This window comes from Chinchilla lanigera, unplaced genomic scaffold (assembly GCF_000276665.1).
Source record: "Chinchilla lanigera isolate Chin_1 unplaced genomic scaffold, ChiLan1.0 scaffold00144, whole genome shotgun sequence".
Taxonomy (NCBI): Eukaryota; Metazoa; Chordata; class Mammalia; order Rodentia; family Chinchillidae; genus Chinchilla; species Chinchilla lanigera.
In genome coordinates, this window is record NW_004955545.1 from 1223436 (window position 1) to 1235771 (window position 12336).

Below are 12336 nucleotides of genomic sequence, written 5' to 3' on the forward strand. Positions count from 1 at the left end.
CTACAGCCCTGTCATTTCTGCGTTAGACTTTAGCATGGGACCCGAACATGAGGAGCAGCTGAGAGATGCAAAGGGTTGTCAGGGCCCCGGGAGAGCAAACTGTTGTCTCCATACGTGCTCAACTTCAGTCTCTATTTACTTGCTATTCTCAGATCATGTTCCTGCTTCTTTCCTTTGTTTAGGCTGTGCTTCTACTATGAATGCCCTCTTCTCAACCTTCCAGTGTTTCCCCAACCCTCTGGGTCAGAATGAATGTTTTCACCCTTTGCTTCTTTACTGCACTTAAAAAAAAAAAAAAATGTATTCTGAGCTGGGCATGGCATTGCATGTCTGTAATCGAAGCAATCTGGGAGGCTAAGGCAAGAGGATTACAAGTTCAAGCTCAGCCTCAGTGAGATCCTGTCTCAAAATTTTTGAGTTAAAAACAAAAGTGCTGATGATTTAGCTCAGTGAGGGCCCTGAGTTCCATCCCTATGACCACCACACAGGCAGCCCCCCAAATCATATTCTATCGCAGAAGGTACTCTTGAGTTGCAGTACATAGGAGGTGTGAGTGCATGTATACGTGTGTGTGTGTGTGTGTGTGTGTGTGTGTATGTGTGTGTGTATACATACAAGGCCCCTTAGAGACTCTTGCTCTCATTTTTATCTTTCATAGCAGCCTGCCCATAGCCCGGAAGGTGCAGTAAGGGAATAAGCAGACTGGCTTGGGCCCAGTTCCCCACCCCAGTCCCGTGGGTTGGAACAGAGTGGATTTCTTCTGTGCCTCCTAGGTATTTGAGGAGCCCCTCCCCCTAGTCTAGTCTGACGGTCGAGCCGCTTGGATACTCACTGGTGGATAGCTTGGAGGAACTTCCTCTGGTGCTTCCTGACTTTGGCATGGTCAATCTTCTTTAGCAGCTTTGTGTGTTTATAGATTAGCCATGTTTCCCGAAGGACATTGGCTGCAGCATTCTTGATCTAAGGAATAAAATGAAGCAGGCTGCTATCAGGTGCATTCCCCTAGGTCTACCGTACTGTTTTTCCTGTTTGTTGCTGTCATCTACCTCCTACGAAGACAATTCTGCAGTGATCTATTTTCTTAATCAAGATCACGGAACTCTGAGAAAAGATGATTAAAATTCGTCTCTCGTTAATCCTGTACTGGACACAGTAGACTGGAGCTTGGAGTTGAAAGGCATTTCTTCTCGCCTTCTTAATTATTTCAGTACTGCTTCTCAACTGCTGTTGCCAATGCTATATTTAGACAGGCTGCCTTAGCAAGACCTTGAGGCCTGGGGTACCCTGTGAATAGATAAACATATGCCCTCGAAGCCCTCACAGGCAGAGTGCCACACCTCACCTGAGACTTTCTTTTAACGTATGTGGTACATTTTTTGAATTCAGTGAGTAAACAGATTTCTTATGAGCTGGAGATTTTAAAAAGCCGCTTTGAGGAAATATCTTTTCCACTGATTGGAACGATAGGTACCAAATCCATTTCTTCCTTTCCAAAATGGCCAAAAACATTTACAATGCCATTCTGCATGTAAATGTGATCAGCATAAAACTGAGATAATTTCAAAGCAGTGTCTAAAAATCAGCGAGGATGTTAAGGTGTGAACTGGGAGCTGCCTCTTCCCCAAGGCTGGCTCCTTCAACGCAGACTGCAGTCACGCATTTTCACATATGACGCTGTCATCTGTTGACATGGAAACCACTGATATCACCCTGCTCTCGACTGAGCTGAGACATATCGATGGCATCCAGATGGCAGGGGACAAAGTTTTAATCCAAACACAGACATCTTCAGCAATTAGTAGCGAGAGCAAGATAAAACATTCCTTATTAAGCATAAGCTCAACAGATTTTTGATTAACCATCTCCATTTCTGTCAGCTATGCACACTGGCTCAGGTCCACGGGCCCAGGGCCTGGAAGTAAGAGGCCAGCCTAGTAGAAATCAGGTTACTAGCCAGAAAGGATTTTAATAAAATTGGAGAGCACAGACCTGCCTCTTCAGACTGACATCAACAGATGGGACTTTGTGCAAACGCTGCAGCGTGTGGGAAGGCCTAGGAAACATTGTTTTGCAGCCTGATAACTTTTGTGTGTGTGTTTCAAAAATTTATTGCGAAGGCTGGATTATATTTTTTCATTGGCGCTGAAGTGATGTTTTTAAAAGAACAGCTAAGTCTTCTCAAAAAAATGTCTAAATGACATAAATATTGCTTTTTTTTTGTTCAGTAAAACTCCAGAGCAAAAATGGTTTTAAATTATTTAATTGCCCACCTCTGATACTCTCCTGCTTGACAGGGAGCAGGCAGCGGTAAATAGAGGCTGGAGACGGTGGGTGTCAGGTAAGGAGGGGCAGGGCAGGGAGAGGGCGGCCTCCGGGACCCTGCCCACGCTGGAGGCACAGCAGCACCGAGCACATGTTAGTGCTGTGTCTCTGCAGGGACAGAGGGCGATGTGGTACGTGATCTCTACAGTTGCCCTAGGTGCTCGGTGACCACGGAAAGCCACCAAGAAAAGCAGGAGGGAAAAGCTCTGTCCTGGCCTTGGCCAAGACCAGTGGAGCCCCAGTTACTGGACTTGCCTCTTTGAACGTTGATAGAGCCATGGAATGTCAGCACCCACAGGTCTTTGACAATGGTCTCATGTCAGTGTGGGCCAAACATCTGAAGCGGGCAAATCAGCAGATTCTGCCAGTTATTGAGCAGTTTAGGAGCAGATGCTTAATTTTTCATAAGATGGGAAAAAAATACATCCTTACCGTAAGGGCTGCCAAGAGGCTCAAAAGAGGCTGTGGAGCTGGTGGTGAGGGCAACAACTGGCTTTCGCCAGGTGCCAGGCACAAGTCAGGTCCCAGGCTGTCCCATGCACATTCACAACCCACTGATGGACAGGGGTGAATCTCATCCCCATTTTACAGACAAAGAAACTGAGTCACACAGCAGGCCCAGTGAGCTAGGCAGGTGCTGTTTGTTTAATGACAGTGTTTGTGGAAGATTCTTTTGAACCACAGCCTGAACACAGGTCAGGAATAGGACATCCTCCAAGATGTTCCCTGAGCCAGAGACAACCCAAGACAACTTTGCTGTCACACAGCAAGGCCATACAATTATCAATGGCCAAGTGTGGATTTGACTGTTAAAGAAACTACAAAATGCCTAACAGATACTAGTTATTATCATCCAGCTCAATCCAGCATTCAAATTAGGGGGAAACTGCTTCAGAGATGGGATGCGGGGCCAGAATCACACAGCTAGCTAGTGGTCAAATCAAAACAAGAGCCAGGTCCAAGAGGTCCAGAAGGTTTTCCTGTGGCCTGAAGGAAGACGACCATATTTCATATTCAGAAACAAAATTATTTCCTGTTTTGGGGATCAAGGAATTGGAAAGGACATTAGATACTTTTTCGGTTGTTTTTGTTTTAAATCATCGTGGCCCTCACTTAGCAACACAATAGAACATGGAGTCTGTGTCCCACACCTAATTTCAGCCCAAACGCCAGATACTGCTTTCACAGCAGCCTGGCAGCCGAGAGGCGGCCCCATCATCTTTAGGGGTTTGAACGGCCGGCCCCTGTGCATTCAGGAAAGTGGTGTTAAATGCAAGCCTTTGCGCTGACTGAAATTAATTGCTAGCAAACAGCCTGGCACAAAGCTAAGTAGATCAATATCTGCACGAGAAAAAGAAACAGGCTTTTAACTGCACTCCCAGGTAGGCGGTAAATGCTATTGTGTCCACCCAGGGTCTCCCTTCGTTCACCTGGCTGATTACTCCGAGCATCACTGGGGGGTGGTGCCCTTCCCTGATGGGGCCTTGGGCACCTTCTGAGCGCTCCTGGGGGCACGGGCACTGGGCCCAAACGATGTTCCTGCCATGTGGGGGTGAGACAGCTCTTTCCCCATCGGCTTTCTCTAGAATTCACTGAGACTTATGAATGGACTGAGATAGCATCTCTCCCCGTGAACTCTGGCAGTTAGACTTGGGGTCATCTGTCAAGGACAGAAGATAGGCCAGGAGCCCTAGGGAGAGAAAGGTGGGCTTCTCCAGTGGGCAGGTCAAAGTGAGCTTGAACTGCAGCAGGCCAGAATGTTTCCAGTTGCATTTCAGTTAAGGGTGTGAAAGAATCTCTGGAAGTCCCGGTCCTGCCAGCTTTGAAAATCTGCTCTCTATACGAACCATGCCTTTTGCATTGTTTATTTCTCTGGGGGAAAAATTAGATACGAAAGGGCATTTCAACAGATTTCGGTGTTCTCAGCAAAGTGAGACGTTCTGCGATTAAAAAGGTAACTTGTGCTCGTGGATGAGCAATAAATTTTCTACAAGTAAGTAGACTTGAAGAGGGTTTTGGAGAATTATTTTTGAGAGATTGAAATTAGCAACCACAACCCCATCTCCTTCCACAGTTATGTTGTAGAAAAAAATTGTTTATTTTCCTAGCCTATGAGGGAGCTGGCTTTATTTTCCTCTGGTGTCTGATTTTCTGGTGAAAAACAGAGAGGACAAAGGAATAACATGAAGTACAAAGTATATTCTTGGTTTTAAAAAGCAAACAAGAAGAAAATGAAACTGTTAATGTCTCTGGTAAACAACTTCTGAGAAGGTTTTGGAGACAAAACCTCTCGCCCGGGGCTGGGGATTTAGCTCAGTGGCAAAGCGCCTGCCTGGCAAGTGCAAGGTCGTGAGTTCGGTTCCCGGTACCCGAGAAAAACCAAAAAAAAAAAAAAAACCTCTCGCCCCTTACTACTGCAGGCATTTTCGATCCCAGGCAATGCCATTAACTTCTTTCTGGATAACAGATGCAAGCGTTTTTGCATTGAGGTGTTCCAGCCACTTGCGGAATTCCTGCAGCCCTGGGCACGACTTTGGTGCGGTTAGTACCAAAAGCACACCAGAAGTGAAGAAGAGGGACTTGCCTGCAGGGTCAGTATGGAACCCGGCAGGCCTTACCCTGGTGACAGCATCAACTGTTGCCATCTTCATGCCTTAAAGGATGTTTTCCTTGTCGCTCAGGGGCGTCATGTACCTCAGACAAGCATTTGTATGTCAACAATATACGGTTCCTTTTCACATCAGTGGCGGCTCTTTAAAGAACTCAATAAATGTAATCAAAGACCAAACAATCAAACACCATAAATAATTCTGCTGAGAAACTGGAGAGGCCTTGGCAACTGCACATTCTCCCACTGCCTTCCCCAGGGCTCGCTCAGCACTCCTCACTCTCTGTTTTTGTTCTCCCTTCCTGCCTTTGTCTCTATTCTAACGCATTTTTTTTCCCCTGCTTTGCAACGTTAATCACTGAATATTTCTCTAGCTTTCAAAAGCCCAAAATGGAAATGTGGGGTTGCTTCAGAGTCCCTTCCCTCCGTGAGTCTCCAATGAGGAAGAGTGAGGATGGAGACGGGACCCCCGGCACAGCGCTGGGTTGTCTCTGGCTCAGGGAACATCTTGGAGGACGTCCTATTCCTGACCTGTGTTCAGGCTGTGGTTCAAAAGAATCTTCCACAAACACTGTCATTAAACAAACAGCTCCTGCCTAGCTCACTGGGCCTGCTGTTTATCCTCATCTAGGAAATGAGGCTTCTCTGCTCTGACAGTTCAGTGGGGTGTCAGGTAGTCAGCAGCTAAAGGAGCTCCCCATTCTTGCATATTTTCCATCTCTTATCCTCCTTAACCACTTTCACAAGGGTTTCTTCCAAGGGAGAAACGCTACCCTGAAAACACAAAAGGGGAAAATTGGATGATGACCTTTTGATGAACAACGATATTTAGGAATGTAGGCTCTACTGGAATGATCGTTTTAAATGTTTTGTTTGTTTGTTTGTTTGTTCAAGAAAAAGGATCAGACTTAGATACATTTCTAACACAGTTTTAAGACTCTCTTGCTCTTCCTACTGGGAATCATGAAAACATTTGAGCATACACAAAAATGTTGCATCATGCTGAGTGATTTATTTGGCACCATTAGGCAAGGGACGGGCCTTATCACTGTATACTATTGATCTAATTATCAGGAAATGATTTGGTTGCCTGAGCCATGCACAGCGATTTAATGGAAGACAGGAGCTCGGCATGGAGCTATGTGGTGTCCACGGCGTGGAAGCCTTTGCCTGTGGCTCCCTCAGTACTCCACCTACGGGTGAGGCCCTGCTCCGCAGCATGTGGCTGTCGTCTTTCTGACTGGCTTCCACTTTGGACAGAAGTCCCCCCTTGGAGATGCAGGTCTGTGACATCTTACCCGTTTGGTGAGCTGAGTGTCCATCATAAAGTTGTGAACATGCTTCTCTGCTTTCGTGAGTTCCAGCTTTCGAGCCACCACAGCCACCACAAGGGCAGTGCAACCTGCACCCTGCGGGAGGACATCAGAGGACCAGATGGGAAAGAAAGCACATCAGTAAGAGGCAAGGTGCAAACTCAGCGTGCCCCATGCCGTGGCGGCAACTCCTGGGAGTGGCACAGGGACACGGGCTCTGTGGTCGGTCAAGCCCAAGCCACACGGCTGTCAAAACTTGCTAAACTTGCAGAAGGGATCTGCAGTGGCTTGTGCCTCTCGCTAGTTCTTACCGCTGTATAGGGCTGAGACTTTGGGCATTAAACCAACAAAGAATCACAGGTCCCCTGCCAGGCTGAGTACAGCAGGAGCCAGAGGGTCCGGCACACACAGACTCTCCGTGCCTCAGTGTGGCCCAAGCCCACTGCCGGCTCCAGCTAATGCGCGCAGGAGGACAGCAGGCCGGGGATTGACTGCAGTATGGGCGCTGTACCTGTGGTAGATGGGTTTTCCTAAAAATAACCGCATGAAGAGGCACCACATTTCCCTCAAAGCTCATCTCCCACAGGGAACACTAGTTGCCACTCAACAACTGCCAGTGCCATTGCCAGATCTTTTTACCTGAAGGTCAAGGCTGTGACATAACACAGGAATTGGCTCTTTCTTGCATTCAACAAGGGGACTCATGAATTCACCACCATGCAGAAATTTTAAAGCTGATAACACTTCTGCTTAAAACCAGGACTTAACCCACAGACCTTTGGGAGTCCCTAGAATAACAATGCACAGGTAGGCTCCTTATAGGAGAGCATGGCAAAGGGCAGGCAAAGAAGCAGGGTTTGTCTGGCTGGCCCACCAAATGGCTGGGCTCAGGCTGTCTCCTAACCCTTTGGGGTACACTTAATCATGTGGGACACGTCGAGTGGAGGAGGGAAAGTGGCCCATTCTGACAGTCTCCATATGGCTATGCCCGTCCTCTTCCCCGGGCTTCTTGGCCTGTGAGCACTAGGGGAGGGAGACGATCGCTCCCGGGTTCTCCTTTGGGTAGTGGCAATCAGCCTTGGGCTTGGCAGGAGAGGACTCGCCTCTTCCTATACACAGGGACCACCCTGACTGCCCCTTATGAAAAGACAGGATGAATTTATTAAAGCCATCAGTGGGATCCTCTAGGCCAAGCAGTAGATTTTAACAGTAAAAGCACAGTGTGCAGTTGAGTAGCTTGAGAGCACCTTATTGAAGGAATCCATCAATAACACTGTTGTCACATCAGGCTTACAAAATGAGTGGAGGTGGACAAGAATCCTTTTTGAAGGTGCTGTAATCCACCACAGAGCTGGCAGGGATAGCTCAGGCCCCTGGTCTCTCCTTGACACTCTCTCTCTTTTCCCTTGGCTGACGAAGGCTGGCCTGCGTGCAGTTTTGGCATGGCTAAAGTTGACGAGGCTTTCTCCTAATTTTCCACAAGGGTTTCCATTAAAACAGTTGAGTGCTTCTTGGTACATTTTGTAGCCACCCATTTTGAGCACAGCAAGATGAAAAGAACTGGGTCTGTGTGAACTTTCCTTTTCTGACCTCATTTTCCTCTTTTGTTTGAGGAGGGCTGTGTTTTCTTGGCATCTATGACTTGCTGGAGACGCTGTGCCCAATTTTCAGAGGATATGGCCAGTTGGACAGCCTGGTCTATAGCTGTAATCAATTTAGCCAGGCCTCCAAAAGCAAAAAATAGCTTAAAAGAAGCTGTCCTGGAGGGAGGCTGTGTGCTCCCTTCCCCTCCACCAGGCCCAGGATCATCCCTCGCCTTTATATGGAGTTCCAAAAGTACATCGGGATGAAAGTCCAAAAAGAGGGGCAGATCATAGCGTTAAAAATGGAACATCCGATGGAGAGGGTTCTCCCCAGGCTCTGTTCTCCCTCATCTTCCTGCAAAACCTCACTTACGTCATCCCTGAAGGCTGGGGGTACAACAGCCAAATAGAGTCTCCCTCCTCACCTGTGCCCTTGGGAATTCGATCACCCACATCTTAAAATTCCAGGGTCTGAAAGGAGTTCTCTATGGTTCTGGGCATGGCCCACAGCCTACTGGTTGAACACAGGGGCTTCTAACTAGACGCTAGAGTGTCTGAACTAAAGATCCATCTATCTTCTACAAGAAAGACAAACTTCTGCATGGAGGCTGGAAGGTGGACCAGATTGTATCTCCCAACTTCTCTAAACTTAAAGATGTTGAGACACACTTGTGGCCATTTCTCTGGAGGATGCTGCCTTCTTGACCCCTAATTCCAACTTGAAGAGACAGCAGTGGATACTCTGAATTTGTTTTTCTTTTAGATAATCCCACATCTGTTTGTAATTAGGAAAAGCGCCAATAATGACCCCCAGCCAGGTCATTTCCCGTAACAAGCAACCTTGCAAAGACTTCAGCAACCTTCAGACAGTGGTGGGCAGTGTGAGAACCAGGCTTCTGGTCCTCAGAGTATGTGTAAGTGAAGGTGGGGTGTGGGGTGATGAAGAGACGAGAAGAGGGGAGAAGGAAAGGAAAGGCAAGAGAGGAGGGTACAGAGAGCGAGACAAGGAATGAGACGGGAAACACGTTATGTCACGTCCCAAACAGCAAAGGTCAGAAGATGGAGTAAGGAAAGAAGGGTGGGTTGATGGGAGTAAGAGAGGGAGAAAGGGAGAACAAGGAGCTTAGGATGAGCCAGAAGTGAACGGTTAGTTCCGGCTCTTTAAAGGGAATAAAGGAAGGGCCAGGGGGTTCCCCGGCCACAGTCTGCCACCTGTTGTGTTCATTCCTAAGTAGAATAAAGGTCACCTCCTTCTGTATTCCTTTTGGAATGATGGGCTTTTTTGCTTCAAGGACCTTATCTCTCTGACAGGGCCATGGCAGCTGCCTGGCAGCATTCGTGTGATGTGGCCAAGATGCAGTTTGATTTCCTGAAAGAAAGCGACGAGGACCTGGTAAATTGTAGCACGTGAGAGCTCATGCTGACCTCACATGGACCGTGTGCCACAGCTGGTGGACAGAGGAGCATGAGGAGAGGACAGGGTGGGACAGGAGGGGTAAGCAGCAGCTGGTGTGACTCCCACGGGGTCAGATTGGGGAGCACATCTGTGACTTGGCTTTTTACCCTTACTTATGCCAAATCTTGAATCACATTTGACACCAACTGGCCTCTCCGTGTCTGCTCTGCCTGATCCTATCCCTATGACGGGTATGGGGTGGGGTTAGGATGACCTCCAATACAGTCACCCTCAGTGTGGGGAGCAGGGGGCGCCGAGTGCATGGACAGCAGGTGTGTGACAGGGCTGAACATGCCTAAGGCAGCCACAGATCAAACCCAAACCTGGACCCCAACCCCTCCACACCGATCCTCCCACTTCTTGTTTCCAAGAAACATTTCCAGCTGGAAAATCTTAGAAGCTGGAAAAACAAGGATCCCAAGGGGAAAAGTATGAGATGTTCTTAACTAAAGAAGCATAAAATAAAACAAAACATAAATGAAAGTGACAAATGGAGGAGAGAAGTCTGGAGGATTTACAGTTGGATTCTGTTGCTGCAACAGATTCCACGTAACAACTAAAATAACATCAACTGGTCTGAAACCAAGGTGTTTCGGGAGCAGCGCATCTAAAAGCAACATTAAGCAGATGTCTCACCGAGCCCTCTTGGTCTCCTCCCAAAATGACTCAATGTGTGCTACTTTTTACCTCATCATCACTTTCCTGTTGCAGCTCAAAGAGGCCTCTCTCAGGAGGCCGCCAGGGGCAAGCTCAGTGTCCCCACAGACAGCCCAGGATGTCTTGCCCAGGACCCACAGGGCAGAGCCCACTTTAGGAAGTGGCTTTGTTGAAGTTGCCCCGCAGACTCGGGGGCCCTACCAGTCTCCCAGATGTCTGCAGGACCCAGTGGCCAAAGTTTCATGGTCATTCCCCATTTAGGACACTACATAAGAATAGCTGTCCTTTTGCATTAGAATTCATCCTGAAAAGTCCTCATGGAAAGACAGTGGATTCTGGTGTATCTGTGTTTGTGGGTGAACCCTCTCAACACACCAGGTCTGTGCCAGAGATGTCAAGTTGTCCAGACAATTATATATCCTGCCTAATGGTTGATAATTACACCGTTACTGGGATTGCCAAGAGAAAACAATGATTAAGACCATTTGCAGCCCGCACACACAAATCCTTCCTTTCCCTTCCTGAGCAGGCCTTGCCTTGGCCTTCGTGGTATCCATGGCAACCAAACAAGAAGCCCTACCTTTCATCAAGGCAATTGCAATAATAATCAGGAGATATACGTTGTGCTGGGGGTGGGGGCTCAGCAGTGTGTACCTCTCAGGAGGAATGACTCAGCTGCAAAGTCACACTGGATAGAAAAAAGCCACCAGGGTTCCAGAGCGAGGGGCTGCCTTCGATGTGGGTAAAAGCTGGACAGTGAACAGAGGAAGCTGCACTGGGCCTGTGTATTGTGGATATTCAGGAGGCAAAGTCTGTGCAAAGGGAGGAAGTGCAAGGCCTGTGCTGTGTCAGTAACATGGCAGATGGGTATCAGCTCCCTCACGTTTGTCCTTTCCAACCTGATCCTACCTCAGTCCACATGGAGCGGGCATCCCCTTCCCAGGAGCGCTGTGGACCCCACAGCGACAGGGACCCTGGAAGACAAAGTGCCCACAGGAGACCACTCTCGGAGGAGGAGCAGGGTGGGGGCGGGGGTCCTGGGGTCCCTCTGTGCTTTGTCAGAGCTGTGGGGCCAGGAACTGAGGGAATGGGCCGCTTCTTGGTTGGGACACAGCTCCACACTGAATGGCTGGAATTTAAAGAGGCCGCCTGCAGGCGTGGCCCAAAGCCCAGGCCCCGGGAGTGGCTCTCAGAAGGCAGGCATTGGCCTTCAAGTGGCATTTTGTCCCTTTCTGGCAGCAAGAATCCTTCCCTGTTTCCTGGTGACTGCTGGAGCTGTGCCAGACTCCTACTAACCCATAGGAGGTGTTCATTCTAAAGCTGCACACTCACCCAGGGTTTACCCAGCCCCGTGCTAAGCTGTTTGTCACTAGGGGCTGTTGTAGCAGGGCTGCCCAGGGTTTGCATCTGCAAGGCTGCGTGGGGATGGGCCTTCTCCCCTTGGGTAGCCTGGGGGAGGTGTCCTGTCCTCCAAGAGCACAGACTGAGCACAGTGGGGAGCAGGGGTGGCCAGGCCCAGGAGAGACGCTAAGTGGAAGGAGTCACTGTCCTCGCAGAAAAAGGGTCTTTCCTGTCCCAGGTGAGGAAGGCCTTGGCAGCGGCTCTGAAGGGAAGGGCATCACACCGGGATGGGGTACAGAGCAAAGCGCCCAGGGAGGCTCGCAGTGATGAACGCGGAGCAACACCGCCATGACCAACCCCGAACACTAGCGCACTCTCACCCCTGGCCTCCCTGTGTGCCTTCCTCTTGAGTCTTTATTCCTCTTCTGAAAAAAAGCGTCTCCCTGCTGTAACACCATGCTCTTCCTAGGGTTCCAGGGCAGGGGCACAGAGCAGCGCCTGCCTGTCCTGCACCCAAGGTACAGCAAAGCCAAGGGGGCCCCCCCAACTCACGAGGGAGGGGCTCTGAGGCAGGGGCGCTGAGGACACTGCCAGCTCTGGCCCTGTGTGTGGCTGCCCCTTGTTTCCCACGCACTTCAACATAAATCATTTTGTGCGGGCCCCACGGAGGCCACTGAGCAGGGTGGGGCAGGCCCCCGTCCGGCTCTGCTTGACACCCGAGACAGCTGCGCTCCGCGGGGTGAGTGCCTGGACCACAGGCACCATGCAGTCCACAGCAGAAACCCAGACCCTGCTCTGCCTCCAGACCCACAGCCTTCCCACATGTTTGCTCCCGTGGTCCTGCATGGGCCGCAGCCTGTACCTCCGAGAGCGTGTGCTGGGGTGGGGCCAGCAGGGCTGTGGCAGGAGAAATGCATAGCGGGAGGACGTGGTGTACCTACCGGGCACTGGGGTGGGGATGGCCTTGCCAAAGCCAGCACTGAAAAGGACCAGGCACTCACAGCCCAGCACCTCGCTACGCAAGGGTGAAGCTGGTACCTGGGAACAGCAAGAGCT

At 49.6% G+C, this 12336-nt stretch overlaps 1 protein-coding gene across 4 annotated transcripts in view; it reads right to left on the reverse strand.

Moving 5' to 3' along the window:
- Positions 1–12336, reverse strand: part of Kcnn3 (potassium channel, calcium activated intermediate/small conductance subfamily N alpha, member 3) — a 161950-nt gene that overhangs the window by 11196 nt on the left and 138418 nt on the right. For all 4 annotated transcript variants that reach the window (XR_001232197.1, XM_005411527.2, XM_013508360.1 and 1 more), the window contains 2 exons: positions 6229–6339; positions 833–960 (listed from right to left, as the gene is read on the reverse strand). Coding sequence is in view for 3 of the 4 variants with exons in the window: in XM_005411527.2 (XP_005411584.1) it covers positions 833–960; positions 6229–6339 (239 nt within the window). In the remaining variant the exon portion in view is untranslated. The remainder of the gene's footprint in view (positions 1–832; positions 961–6228; positions 6340–12336) is intronic.